Raw genomic sequence first — 15,084 nt, forward strand, 5'->3', positions numbered from 1 at the left:
AAGAAGCTGGACAAACTCATGTCGAATTTGCTAGAGAAAAAGAGCAGTTATTTGATAAATGGTGTTTAGCCAAGTCTTGGACAACTTGTATTACTTGAAGAGTTCAGGAACTGTGTCTATAGTGACATTAGGTCTTATCTTGACAAGCATCATATTGAAACCTTGGAAAATGCTGCTCGAGCTGCTGATGAGTATTCTTTAACTCATAAAGTTCCTTTTGTAAATAAGACTTCCACTCAGCAGTCTTCTAGCAGAAAAGTATTTCAGCTTACTACAAGCCCTTTTAAATCTCAGACTGGTACAACTTTTAAAAATCAAGCTTCAGATAAACTTGATTAAAGATCCTTGTCTCTTCCTACTTGTACGTATTGCAAGAAGAAAGAACACGCTATTTCTGATTGCTACAAATTGAAAAATAGGCATCCGAATCAAGACAGACCTATTCCAGATGCTCTTATTTCTAAGAGGTCAAGGTCATGGTCATGTAATGAAAGCAATACATTTGTGGGGTCTAATAAACCCCAGTCTGATTTTATTATGTTGAATTATGAACCATTCATATCGAAGGGTTCTATATCACTCTTGGGTGATTTGACCAATCCTATCCCTATTAAAATTTTAAGGGACACAGGAGCTTCTCTGAGTCTTTTATTGTCAGGTACTTTGCCTTTTCTGAGAAGTCTTCTTCTAATGAGAGTGTTCATATTCATTGAGTAGAGTGCAGCTATGTTAGTGTTCTTCTCCGTTGTGTACATTTGTCATCAGACTTAGTCTCAGGACCTGTGACAGTTGGAACAGTGTCTGTTTTACCTGTTGAGGGCATTCATTTATTGCTAGGCAATGACCTAGCTGGATATATAGCTGTGGTTAATCCACTTGTAACTGACAAGCCTTGTTTGGATCAGAAAATCGATCCAATTGAAAAAGAATTCCCTGATTTATACCCAGCTTGTGCAGTTACTAGAGCTATGGCAAAGAAAGCTCTTGAGAATGATGTTGATAAGGAAAGTATTCCTTTAGCTGACATGTATTGGTCAGGCTTTTGATGAGGTCACTTTCACTCCTTGTATGGGTCAGTCAGAAGGTATTGATCACATTGATCCTCTTTTAACTACTCATTCTCTTTATTCTAATCAGCTTGACAAATGACAATCACTTGTCATTGAACAGGATAAAAATCCTGAGATCTCCTGTTTGTTTCAAAGGGCCATTAGTGTAACTGAAGCCACTGAAGTACCTGTGTTATTTCATTAAAAATGGAATTCTTATGAGAAAATGGAGACCTCCCAAGTTAACTGCTGCTGATAAGTGGTCAGTGAACTATCAAATTGTAGTTCCAAAACCTTACAGACCGGAAATACTTAGTCTGGCCCATGAAACTCCTTTGGCTGGTCATTTAGGGATTAATAAGACTTATCACAAGATCTTGACTCACTTCTATTGGCCAAAAATCGAAAGTGATATTGGTAAATATGATGATCTTATCATACTTGTCAGTTGGTAGGAAAATCCAATCAGAAAATACTTAAGGCTCATCTGCAACCTATTCCTGCATTTAATGAATGATTTAGTAGAATTATGGTAGATTGTGTTACTTGTTGTCCATTATATGTGTGTCAACAAGGTTTCCAGAGGCAATTCCTTTGAGGAATATTGAATCTGAAACAATAGTAAAGTCTTTGATAAAGTTTTTTCCACAGTTTGGCCTTCCCAAATCTGTCCAATCTGATCAAGGCTCAAATTTCATGTCTGGAATTTTCCAGCAAGTTATGTACAAATTAGGCATCAGACAATTCAAATCTTCTGCCTATCACCCTGAGAGCCAAGGGGCATTAAAACGATTCCTTCAGACTTTGAAAAATATCTTTCGATCATATTGTTTTGATATGGGTAAAGATTGGGATGAAGGCATTTATTTACTATTGTTTGCTGTTAGGGAATCAGTTCAAGAATCTTTAGGCTTCAGTCCCTTTGAACCGGTTTTTGGACACACTGTGCGTGGACCATTGAGGTTGTTAAAAGAGAAACTACTTTCTAATGAAGATACTGAAATCAATCTTCTTGATTATGTTTCCAATTTTAAGTATAAGTTGTGAAAGGCTTGTGAGGTTGCAAAAGAAAATCTACACTCTACTCAATCAAAAATGAAGTCAAGATATGATAAAAACTTGAAGGAAAGGAATTCATTTGAAACACCACTGGAATTCATTCAAAATACATTTTGGACTTGTGTAAAAACTTTCAGGAATATTTCATTCATAATACTGTTAAGTTCTTTTTAAATTTTCAATTTGTATTTTAGGGAAATAAATTATTTGTTGAATTTTGCCAAACTTGATTTTTGCTCTTTTCTGTTACTTAGCTGAAGACCCTTGAGTTGTAATACTTCATAGAGGTGGTCTATGGAATCATTGAAGACACTCTGTTATGTTAGGTTTTCCTACCAGCCATAAACAGACTTACATAAAAATATATGTACACACACACACACACACACACACACATATATATATATATATATATATATATATATATATATATATATATATATATATATATATATATATATATATATATACATACATACATACATACATACATACAAATATAGTTAAAATGTAGGTGCATATAGAAAATTATTTACCAAGAATTTTATAACTTATCTTTTAATCAGCATCATGTAGCCAGCACTGACATGTCATTAAACCCTATAAATATACCAAACCACATCTCCCTGAAAAAGACTAGTTTCTTCCGACAAATTTTAATTTGAACCCTGACACAAGACTTGAATAAATGAAGAATTTGTAATGTTATTGACCTTCAATATAAGAAACTGCAGTGTGTAATTACTTCAAATCATAGTTTAAAAAAAAAAACATGCACACAAATAAAATGGCCAATGAAGATCTGACCTGGCCCATTCAGAAATTATGAATGGGCCACTGGCACCATATCCCTGAATCCTAGATTGAACTCTTGTAATGATTCCCTACTTACACTACACCTGTTTGATGCACTTAACTAACAAAGAAATTACTCAACAATCGAGAAGGAATGTTAGGCTTTGATATTGGCATTACAACATTTTGAAGTTTACATTAGTTCAGCTCCATCTTCGATTATTGTGTTTAGTGATTACAACCCCCTTTCATCAGGAAGATGAAAAAAAAAATAAAAGACCATTAAGGTTGAGTTTGTTGTTACGGGAATATGATATTGACATCAGGCACATCAAGGGAAAAGATAAATTAATAATAGCAGATGCACTTTCCCATGTATAGAAATGTATTATTTCATGTACACTGTGTATAATTCATAAGAGTTCTTCTAATGTTTTTTTTAAATCTCGTGTACAATTAATCTATGATAAAAAGAAAGCTTTATCATAATAATCTTTCTTTTTCTTTATGGGGGAATTTTTATGTATATTTGATTTAATTTAATTGTCTGTTTGTAAGTTTTAATTTGTTTTCTTCATTACTTGTTAAAGTAATGTAATTTTGTTTACTGGAATTCGATATTTTCTAGAAATTAGTTTGACCTGACTATTTAGTCGTAAACAGTTCAAGTAAACAGCTTCTTTTTTAAATTTATTATTAATGTGTGATTGATGATAGTGAAATTGAGGCTGACTGGGACTACATGAATTTAGATGTAAATAGCTTCTGTGATGTTCTAGAAATTCTGGTTTTACCAGAGGGTTGACCCTCATCTGGGAATCTGTTTTGCTAGCTTCTATGATGTTCTAGAAATTCTGGTTTTACCAGAGGGTTGACCCTCATCTGGGAATCTGTTTTGCATCTCAGGTTAATGTATAACCTTTGTCTATAGAGGATTTAGTCAGTTGCGCATTTTACCTTCGACACTGAAATGTGTTTTGTTGTGACCAGTTGAGTTAAAATTTTATTTTATGGAATTGTTATTTCATTTTTCTGGAAATATTTGAGTGTTCATACAGAATTCTTAGACAAAGACATTTATTTAAATTTTAATTCTGAATTCAAACGCTGAAATATTTTCTGTGGTTCAACAAAGAACTACATCCATACTATAAAGGCTATAACATACATTATCGTTTTCCATTTTGGATTTTTGTTGGGACTCGAACTCAAATTCATTTTAACATTATATTACTAGGACTAATAATTTTTAATTCTTGGATTATTCTTGGATTATTTTTGGATTTCATTCTTAAAACCGTAAGTTCTTTTCCTCATTTTTACATTGTTTTTCCAGGGAAATAAATTATTTTTAAATTTTACAAAGCTTGTTGTTTTCACTTTTTCTTTGTTACTGTTTATGAGAGCCTAAACACGTAACATTGTGCAGCATTCACTTTAGGAGAAAAGCTCGTGTAAGGTGCAGTTATACTGCCTAGACAGGGGACAATTGCTAAATGACTGGATGCTCTTACATTTTCTCACCTTACCTATTCTCCAAATGATTCAGTAATCTATTTGAAGAAGAAAGAAATTTGGTTTTAGCATAGACCAGATGAGCATATGGAATGGTCTCTTGTCTGTTGTCTTGGAGGATTGCCATGCATCTTTACACACTGATTCATCCTGTGGTCTATTTGGTCTAAATGAAAATGATACATATGGCTACCACACTGTCCATCTTGAAAATCTTATTATTGCTACTTCTTCTTGTCGACATGGACTTTTCATTAAGACCTTTTATGATGTCTAGTTGGTCTTAAATGACCTATGATGTCTAGTTGGTTCAGTATGACTACCATAATGGCCCTGCTTGGAAATCTTATCACTACTCCTCCTGAATTGATGGTCATATCAACATGGGGTCTTTATTAAAAGATTTATGATTTCTAGTTCATCCTGAATGAAAATGGTGCCAATCTAAAGTCCATTATATCCATCACAGTTCCTATTTTGAAAATATCTCTACTCCTGAATGGATGGTTGTATCAACATATTTTATTTAAAATTAAACTTCTTAGGATGTCCAGTTGGTCCTAATTGTTCCGTTCAGACGTTCAGTATTCCTGTTACAATGGCTATATAGAAAATCTTACTACTATTTGTTCTGAACAAATGGTTATATCAGGATGTTATTTTCACTAATATACTTCTTATTAAGTCTAGTTGGTCATAAGTGAAGATGGTGCTCATCCAACTTCTTATATGACTGTCAGAATGGGCATGTTGAAAATCTTGTTATCACTACTTCTAGATGGCTAGTCATATCAACCATTGTTCTTTCACCAAAAGATTGCTTATGATATCTAGTTGGTACTAAATAGAAATGGTGCCAGTCTGATATCTAATATGGCTCCCATGGTATCCATCTCGAAAATCTTATAATTGTTACTTTTCCAAAATAGAAATTTGTATCGACATGGGGTTTCTATCAGAAGACTTCTATAATGCCTTGTTGGTTCTAATTGAAAATGTTGCCAAGCTGACATTCAATATGTCCACCACAGCAGCTAATTTGAAATTCATTATTGCTGATGAATATCAAAGATGGTTTCAGGACTCACCAGTTAAAAGGAAGAAATGATCTTATCTTGAATTCCTAGAAATTCTTTTCAGCCACTAGAATGTCAGTCCCTTTGAGGGTCTTTTGTTTAGTAAATTGTTTCTTTGAGAATGCTTATCCAATAACTGTTACTATCAATCGCTCTATACAAATGATATAATCCTGTTATTGGTTTTGCTTAAGCTTAAACTGGTAAACATCCAGTGTACAGGTGAGCATGTAGTGGTGGCAAGGGGAAGTAATTTGTTAGAATTATTACTTTGTCTGTATGATATATAGACAGAAAGATAATTTTCATGTATATTTGGAAGGGCGTGATTTGTGAGTTAGTGGAGTTGTATCCTGATGTTATTGTAATCTGGTAAGTATTGGAGAAATATAATTTAATAAAAAATTTCTTTTATCTCAACAACTCATTTTTGTTTTAAAAGCATAATGTGTTGATAGGTGTTGCCAAGGGAAACAATCATAGTAAAACTTCCACAAATATTGATGATTGTATTGCATTTGTATCTGCATCTATACTCTGCTGTATTTATGTACACACTGAAGGATATGTTATCAAATTTTTAATTTGTTGTTTTTGCAGCTTTCAAAACTTGTCAATGAGGCATACCACCAGTACAATAGACACCAGTATCCCTTCACAGCTCTTCTCATTACAATGGATAAAGGTTAGTAGGCCACTGTTATTGTCTATATTAGGTCTGTCTTTGTCTGTAATAGGTCTGTCATTGTCTGTAATAGGTCTGTCATTGTCAGTAATGTGTCTGTTGTCTGTAATAGGTCTTTCCATCATTGTCTATAATAGGCCTGTCATTGTCTGTAATGGGTATGCGAACTTGCAATTGCTGCATCAGCATACAATAAAGTTAAACCTGTTCAAATGGTCACTTTTACATAGGAGTCACCTGTTGTCAGTGACCATTCTGATTCCTGCCCTGCCTGGTAAATTTCCTTTATGAAAGTTATGATGTATATAATGGTTTCTCACAGCTTTAAGTGGTTACTGGAATGTATCAACAGTGATGCTCATTGTATGCAAACTAAACTTTTTGCTTCAAGGCATTGTTTATATAAGGCACATCTCATGAAACATGTGTAAACATTTATCTCGCTTGTACTCGCTATACTCCAGTCATATTGTCAGTGCATCTCAAAAGATTCAGTATGATACATTTGAAGAGCAATACGGTTTTAGTCATTACAGGAGAGTGTTGGAGCAATTCATTGGCTTGATTGTGCGCAAAACAGTTGTGTTTGCAACAGAGATGCCAGTCACCAATTGTGCCAGTTGGACAGGGGTCAAGCTAGACTTGACTTGAACTTAAGGGAGGAGTGACTTCTTTTGGACAGAGTAGGGAGAAGTGAGAACTGAATAGGGAGAAGTGGAAACAAAGCAAGAAATGTATATAATTCTGTGTGTGTGTGAGAGAGAGAGAGAGAGAGAGAGAGAGTGTGTGTGTGTATGTTATTTGGTTTGTTTATTTGAATTATTTTCTCTATTTCTCCGTATTCATTTAACATTGTTTTTAAGCAATACTATATTTTCAAGAAGAAAAAAAATCTATATTATATGTATATTATGAGCACATATATATTGATGTTTAAGTTTTGACACAGAAGTTGGTATATTTTCATCAGTGTATCATAAAATTGGTAGGCCTGACTTGGCCGAAATTGGGCAGTGATAACATTCTTCAAGAAAGGGTGTAATGGTCAGTCAGCTTTTAAAACACACGCCTGTTAAGGTACAAGATATTGTTGGTGCAATTCGTATCAACATAGTATACAATAGGTCTTGCCCACAAAACTATTACCTGGGCACAGTGAGGGAGCATCTCAAAAGTCATAAACTACTGTCACTATAATACATTTAAAATGTTCCTTACCTGCTCAAGCTTTATCTTACCTGGAATTATTGAGCCTTCCAACCTGGCCCATATCAAGCAAGACCTTAATGGAAAACAATTTTCAGAACATGTGGTGGATGGAACTGCTCAGGCAAGAAGTCCCACAATTTTCAAAGGATATAAATGGAAGTAGAGAATTTTCCTCCACTGGTTCGAATGGAAAAACATCACTCAGTTAAAAGCCTCAATACCACTTGTGCAAATATCTTTCTTCTTTGTCTCTGTGAAGAGAAGTTAGTCCTTGTTACTGTCAAAGGTAACAATCTTAGACACATTTGGTCATCTTGAAAGAGAGGATATACTAGGCCAGAACAAAGACCTCTATGACATTGTGGAGAACTTTGATTTATCTTGACCAAAGGCTTTGATACTGTGTCTGAAATTGAGTCTACCATGGCTTATAACATAACTGAATAAAGCGCCTTGAAACCTTTTCTTTGCGTCTCCTGACTTATCTCATGAAAACCTGCTTCCCTGTCATTCTAGCTACAGCAAGTAGAATCATAGAGATGTACATCATTTAAGTTGATGCATATTATCTGCAGTTCCATTGTGATGGTTCAGTTTATAACAGATCTCATGACTGAGAACAGGTTCCAGGTCATGGAGAATTAGTCCTTTGTTGTGAAACAGCATTCATTCTCAGCTCCATAACCTCATGGGTGCCTGCGGAGCTTGATAAGGTTTTGAAGTGGTACCCAGAGTGAATCAAGTGAGGGAGAAGAGGGACATCTCATTACAACTGCCATTGAAAGTAGGAAAGGATGATATGTAAACTCAGGTTCTTTTGTCCTGGGTATGATGCTGTGCATAGTAAGAACTATTTCAAGACCTAAATGCACTCACAAGGTGTGGGCAGTCTCCACTTGAATTGCATCTCCACAAGACACATATTGGCTCACAAGGTGTGGGCAGTCTCCACTTGAATTGCATCTCCACAAGACACATAATGGCTGACAAGGTATGGGCAGTCTCCACTTGAATTGCATCTCCACAAGACACATATTGGCTCACAAGGTATGGGCAGTCTCCACTTGAATTGCATCTCCACAAGACACATATTGGCTCATAAGGTATGGGCAGTCTGCACTTGAATTGCATCTGCACAGGACACATATTGGCTCACAAGGTATGGGCAGTCTCCACTTGAATTGCATCTCCACAAGACACATTTTGGCTCACAAGGTATGAGCCGTCTCCATTTGAAATGCATCTCCACAAGACACATATTGGCTCACAAGGTATGGGCAGTCTCCACTTGAATTGCATCTCAAGACACATATTGGCTGACAAGGTATGGGCAGTCTCCACTTGAATTGCATCTCCACAAGACACATATTGGCTGACAAGGTATGGGCAGTCGCCACTTGAATTGCATCTCCACAGGACACATATTGGCTCACAAGGTATGGGCAGTCTCTGCTTGAATTGCATCTCAACAAGACACATATTGGCTCACAAGGTATGGGCAGTCTCCACTTGAATTGCATCTCAAGACACATATTGGCTGACAAGGTATGGGCAGTCTCTACTTGAATTGCATCTCCACGAGACACATATTGGCTCACAAGGTATGGGCAGTCATCACTTGAATTGCATCTCCACAAGACACATATTGGCTCACAAGGTATGGGCAGTCTCCGCTTGAATTGCATCTCCACAATACACATATTGGCTCACAAGGTATGAGCAGTCTCCACTTGAATTGCATCTCAAGACACATATTGGCTGACAGGTATGGGCAGTATCCACTTAAATTGCATCTCCACAAGACACATATTGGCTCACAAGGTATGGGGTAGTCTCCACTTGAATTGCATCTCCACAAGACACATATTGGCTGACAAGGTATGGCAGTCTCCACTTGAATTGCATCTGAGCATTACTTTTCCCTAACTGACTTTATCCTATGATTGAGATTAGAGATGACTTTCTAAAGCTTTTACTGCTGGAGACCTTTCATTACATTACTACCTAGGATAGTATGCACATCAGCTTCTGTTGTAATTGGAACCAGTTCCTCTACTCAAGGGGAGATCACTGATGTCTGAGTTCCACCCTATTGGGCAGGCAACGTTTAGCACTTCTGTTGCTTGAAACAAGCTAGGAAGGGCAGGATCTGCAGTGTGTGTGTGTGTGTTTGATTTGGAGTTTTAATGTAGCTTTCACAATTTTTCAGTCTTATTGCTATAACTGCAGTGTAGCAGTTTATTGCGATCTCTAGCACTTGGGCATCATGCCACAGACATGTAGTATGATGTCCCAACCAGTCACATTGTCCTAACACCAGACCTACCAATCCTAACACTAACCTCTTAATGCTGAGCACCAAGCAAGGCAGCTGCTAGTACCATTTTTGTAAGTCTTTGTTATTGTTATGACTCCACAGACTCAATTTGGCAGAAAGCATTCTGGCATTGAAGCCTTTCATATTGATACAGATGATGTCAATCAACTATCAGCTTTATTGTTGAAATTAGAAAAATCTTTCAATGACTTCTCAGATACTGCTCATCATAATTTGACCAAATTTGACAGAAAGTAACCAGGTATGAAGGCCTTATATAAGTGTATATGCTCATTTATAGGTCGATTCAACTGTAAGTTGACCACCCTTCCATATTAGGGCTGCAAAAAGAGAATTTCCCTGTGACCTTCCTATTTGTCTAGGTGAGGTTTGTTTTGCAAGTCAGATCCATCTGCATGTGGTGACATGTGATCAGTTAGTTAGAGTTACACTTGGGGAAAAATAAACAAGTCAAATTGGATAGATGGATAGACAGACAGATAGGACAAATAAAGACAAAACCAGTGTAGAATAAATACATATGTATTATTAAGTTGAATATATACAAATAAATTGACAAATTACAATTTGCCCATCTTGATGTAATGAAATCCATAACACTTAACATTTTTAATCCATTTATATAATAAATCCATTCATTCAATTCTGTCCTTTATGGGTATAAACTTTCATCACTGTTAGCCTCGGCATGGAAAGGAACTTCAGTCTAATTGTGTTTCTGGTGACAGCATGCCCATTTTAGAACCACTCATTCAAACCAAACTTCCAGTTTGCATAAGGTTTTTCCATTATTCATATTTTCATCAGATGTCTGGCACTTTCACCTAGAACTGACTTTTTCTTGCAAATGTCATGCACCTGTATCTCTGACACCAAATTCTTATTCTGCTGCACTACTGCTGTATTTTTCTGCAAAGTCTATAAGTTTTTAATTTATTAATGCTCCATTGTACGCATTACGTGTAATTTTCCCCATATTGGTAAAAGTACCTAAGTTTAGCTATTCAAATGTAACATATCTGAGTGACAAATATTTATGTAGAGTTTGAGTCTGGGGTCTATACAAGACACTTTGATCATATAGTCTTTGAAGTCTCATCAAAGGATTTCTGCAGCTGAGCAAGATTTGATTGCGCGATATGATGCAAGGGACTCAACATGCCATTGAACATTGAACAAGTATCAAGGTACACTCAAAGGATGGAAAACAAAGCAGTGCAATAAACTGTTTTAAATGGTATCCTGTCGTTAGCACGCAGGTCAAAAGCACGCCGACAAATGCGCGCTGACAAAAGTGCGCATGACAAAAGTACACAAGGCATAAATTTTAAAAGTTATTATGTCAAATAAATAAGCAAATATTCACTATTTAAAAAATGCTTAATATAATTAAAATGAGTTTCAGTGTATTATTTCTATCACTTCAAAATGCAACATTATGTGCATAATCAAGATAAACAAGGCAAAACAGTAAACAGATTTATTTAATTTTCAAACATATTATATTAACTTATAACATTTTCTGTAATAATTCATGAAAGTAGTCCCTTGATAACAACAGGCATTTTTTTCATGTCATTACTGTCAATAAAGTACATCAGTCAGTTAGTAGCAAAAATGTTGAAAGTGTCCCAAGACTTATAATACATGAAACAATTGCTTTAACTTTGTTTCCTAAAATGTTAGGTCATAAAAAATTACTTTTGAAAATAATTAAGGCTGTCCCAAGACTTATAGTGTCCCAGGATATACAATTGCTACAGTAAGGTCAGATTTTAAAAAATATTTTGCTGTATCTCACTTATAAGATGACTCCTATTCTGCATGAATAAAATTTTTAGTAGGAAACATTGACTTGTAAGTTGGTACATGTATATACAGTATTTGTATGAAAGATGCTGATCCACCATCATAGCAATTCCATTTAAGACTTCCGCTCAAAAAAACACCCAAAAGAGTTTGACCAAATTTGACAAAGAGCATCCTTATGATGGCAATTTTCGTTTCAGTCTAAAATTTGACGGCATATGCTGCCATCTGCAGATCTTCTGCCTGAAGTTATTTATGTCCGCAAGTATAAAATATTCTTGAGATTGTACAACTTATGTAAGGAATTATATTTCTAAGGAAAGGAACATGCAGAAATACATAATTTAGCAATAAATTTAGATTATATGTAGTTTGGGGAAAAAACATTTGCTTGGTGGGTGGGGGTTATGAAGAAAAAAGCTAAGTAATAAAAATAGTTTATAAATAGATTGGAATAGTAGCCAGAAGCTGAATGAAAAAAATTATAGTTAGCCTTTTTCTTTTTCCCTAGATAGTCAAACAAGTCTGTATTTTTAAATGCCAAATTTGGAAACTTCTGGGAAATTTTAGTGCCAACATAGAAAAAAATAGCTTGAAAAGTGATTTGTATTTCACACTTGAGCCCCCAAGTAATGAAAAATTGCAACACTGAAAACCAGTCTGTTAAAATAAGAGTCTCTGTTTAAATCATTGTTTTAAAATTATTTCAGAGACTGTGGACATGAATGTGACACCAGACAAGAGGCAGATTTTTATGCAGAAAGAAAAGTTACTGTTGGCCATTATAAAGGTATGTTCATACATTATCAGGCTCCACTATAGTTGTGCTAGTTTAACATGCTACTGAGTATATTTATTGATATATGCAGGTCAGATATTCTGGCTTTTGCTGTATTTCTCTCAGTGTTTGAAACTTTTGATCAACCCCAGAATTAGAATTGATTAATTTACATTAAATAGTGGTGATGTTAATTACTTCAGGATCCAAAACAACAGTATGGAAAATTACCATTACTCTGTGGAAGAAATTGGTTTACATTTGAGGCTGCACCTCTCACTTGCCATCCAAGCAGTATGGGTCATGTGCATTATCTTGACATTGTGAGCACAGATCAGTGAAATCTCCTGCGACTGAGATCTAACAAATAAATTTTCATTCTGTTTCTGAAACACTCCTGATCTTTATTTGTTACACTCTAATCACAATGACAAGTTAATCAAGCATACCTTGGTGAAATTGTCTCCCTTTATGAAGTTTGATTGCTTACATCAGTTTACAGATGAAGGCAATCTGCTGTATGATATGATATAGGTCATTCAGTAAAATAGCACATATATATTATCATTATTTAACCGTAATTATAAACTGCAGCTTACGCGTTGTTCATCAATAGATATACCATCTGTATTTGCTCATAAGTTGAGTTTAGCTGCAAACAACATTGACCCTGATCTTTCGTTGCATAATTTGCAACCATACAAGGTCTGTTGTTTGTTCTACTGACTACAAAATACATAAAGCCAGATCTGCTGTTGCATAATGCACCAGTTTTTGATCTGTGCAGTTTTGCAGATGGACATGACATGTATACATTGTTACAACTCTGTTGCTTTTAACTAAGTAACAGAAAAGAGTGACAATCTACAATCATAGACAAGAATTAGCTGTCATAATTATGTTGTTTACAAGAAAAACAATAAAGTAGGCCCAAACTTATAACCTCAATTATTGACAAAGGTCAATCTCACAATGCAAAACTTTACGTTCATAACAAGTTTAAAGACGAAGAAGTGAAGTCAACTTACTCTATTGCAGCATCCTATAATTTGTTAGATTTGCATCATTTTATTATGTAATACTACTATTTATATGTCCAGCTGTCTGTCTTTTCATAAACATTTTCATTTTATGATGATAATTTTCAGCTGTTGACAGTATTTCAAGCCGACTTTGTACACGTGAAGCAATATCAGTATAGGTGCATTTTTGTACTGATAATTAAGGATATTTTTTTTACTGGGAAACAAAGTGTAGTGTAAGTAGTGTTAAATTGGGAGTTTTGGCCAAAATATACTGGCATAAGTGACAGATTGGGGGGGTTGTTTATCTCATCTGTAGATGACTTTTTGTTTTAATTGAAGTAAATTTGCACACTGTTGACATACTGTTATGGTGATCATTCACAAGTATGATGTACCATATTTATTTGCTTATAAGTCAAATCCAGCTGTAAAAGAAATAGACCCTGGTTTGTCATTGCATAATGGACATGCAGTTCAGGGTCTCTGTTGTTTGTTCTACTTCTTACTCCTAATAAACTTCTTAGGCCCTGATTGGCTTGTGCATTAGGCAATATTTTGTATAATTTTTTTAATGCTTGATAAAGTATTTTGATCTATAAGGTGCTCTTTTACATTTAATTGAAGATGATCTGAATTATAGAATTCAAAATGTTCAAGCAGATGTATAGTTTAAATAATATATTGAAATGAGAGCAGTGAAACAGCATTGACAATAAAACCTTTGAATATATGTCATATATGCAGAGTTGTTTGCTCACAGCAATTTATTTTCACACATCATACTTGCATAGTTGAATGTCATTATTTTGAACAGAATGAAAGCCTTTTAAAGCATATAGTATTTGTGTTCCTTTTATTTTTGTTGCAGGCCTCCCTTATTGCATTGTATGAGCCCACTACCTCTGTTCTGAAACTCCAGCAGCCATCTATACTACATTCAGGTTGGTGATTTTTCTTCCCCACCACAGTTATGAGAAGGACATATAATGCTACCATTGGCCATCCATCCATCCATTTGTATACTCTTAAGGTCGATCATGCCTTCCTTAAGCTTTGCATTTAATTAAATTTGTTTCTTGCAGAGTTATGAATCATTGTTTTTGGATGCATCCTGGAGCAACACCTTATTTGGTCAGTGTGACCTATATTTCATGCCTATTTTGCATTTAGATCATTTTTGGCAATCATGGTTGACTACAGAGTAGTTTTGGTGGCTTTAGTTAAGTGATTTTTGTTAAGTCCAGTTTCCAAGGCATTGTTGGCAATCATGGTTGACTGCAGAGTAGTTTTGGTGGCTTTAGTTAAGTGATTTTTGTTAAGTCCAGTTTCCAAGGCATTGTTGGCAATCATGGTTGACTGCAGAGTAGTTTTGGTGGCTTTAGTTAAGTGATATTTGTTAAGTCTAGTTTCCAAGGCATTGTTGGCAGATTATGCAAATTTGAGTGGATGGATATCGGTCTGAATAACACCATGTATTCTAAGCATAGAAGATTTAGAATAATTATGGAGGATAACCATGAGACATGTTTGCTCTTCTTCACTGACATGTAGGGTTTAGTCAGAAACATTTTCTCCAATGTTTTAAAAAGGCTATTGAGGAGTTGTGAAAAATGAGCATGCTCAGAATTATCAGAGCATACATTTCTTAGTCTTCACCCCCACTTTAGAATCTTTTCTCATATTTATGGGGGAATGTCCAGATTAGAGATGTAAAAATTTTGGAAATTTCTACTTGCTACCCATCAA

At 35.1% G+C, this 15,084-nt stretch overlaps 1 protein-coding gene across 6 annotated transcripts in view; it reads left to right on the forward strand.

Annotated features, from left to right (window-relative positions):
- LOC149803278 (mismatch repair endonuclease PMS2-like) overlaps positions 1–15,084 on the forward strand; it is a 163,936-nt gene that overhangs the window by 46,420 nt on the left and 102,432 nt on the right. For all 6 annotated transcript variants that reach the window (XM_089952949.1, XM_089952950.1, XM_089952952.1 and 3 more), the window contains 3 exons: positions 6,095–6,179; positions 12,246–12,325; positions 14,207–14,279. In XM_089952949.1, the coding sequence (XP_089809075.1) occupies positions 6,095–6,179; positions 12,246–12,325; positions 14,207–14,279 (238 nt within the window). The remainder of the gene's footprint in view (positions 1–6,094; positions 6,180–12,245; positions 12,326–14,206; positions 14,280–15,084) is intronic.

This window comes from Sinohyriopsis cumingii, chromosome 3 (genome assembly GCF_028554795.1).
Source record: "Sinohyriopsis cumingii isolate HCF-2022 chromosome 3, ASM2855479v2, whole genome shotgun sequence".
Classification (NCBI taxonomy): Eukaryota; Metazoa; Mollusca; class Bivalvia; order Unionida; family Unionidae; genus Sinohyriopsis; species Sinohyriopsis cumingii.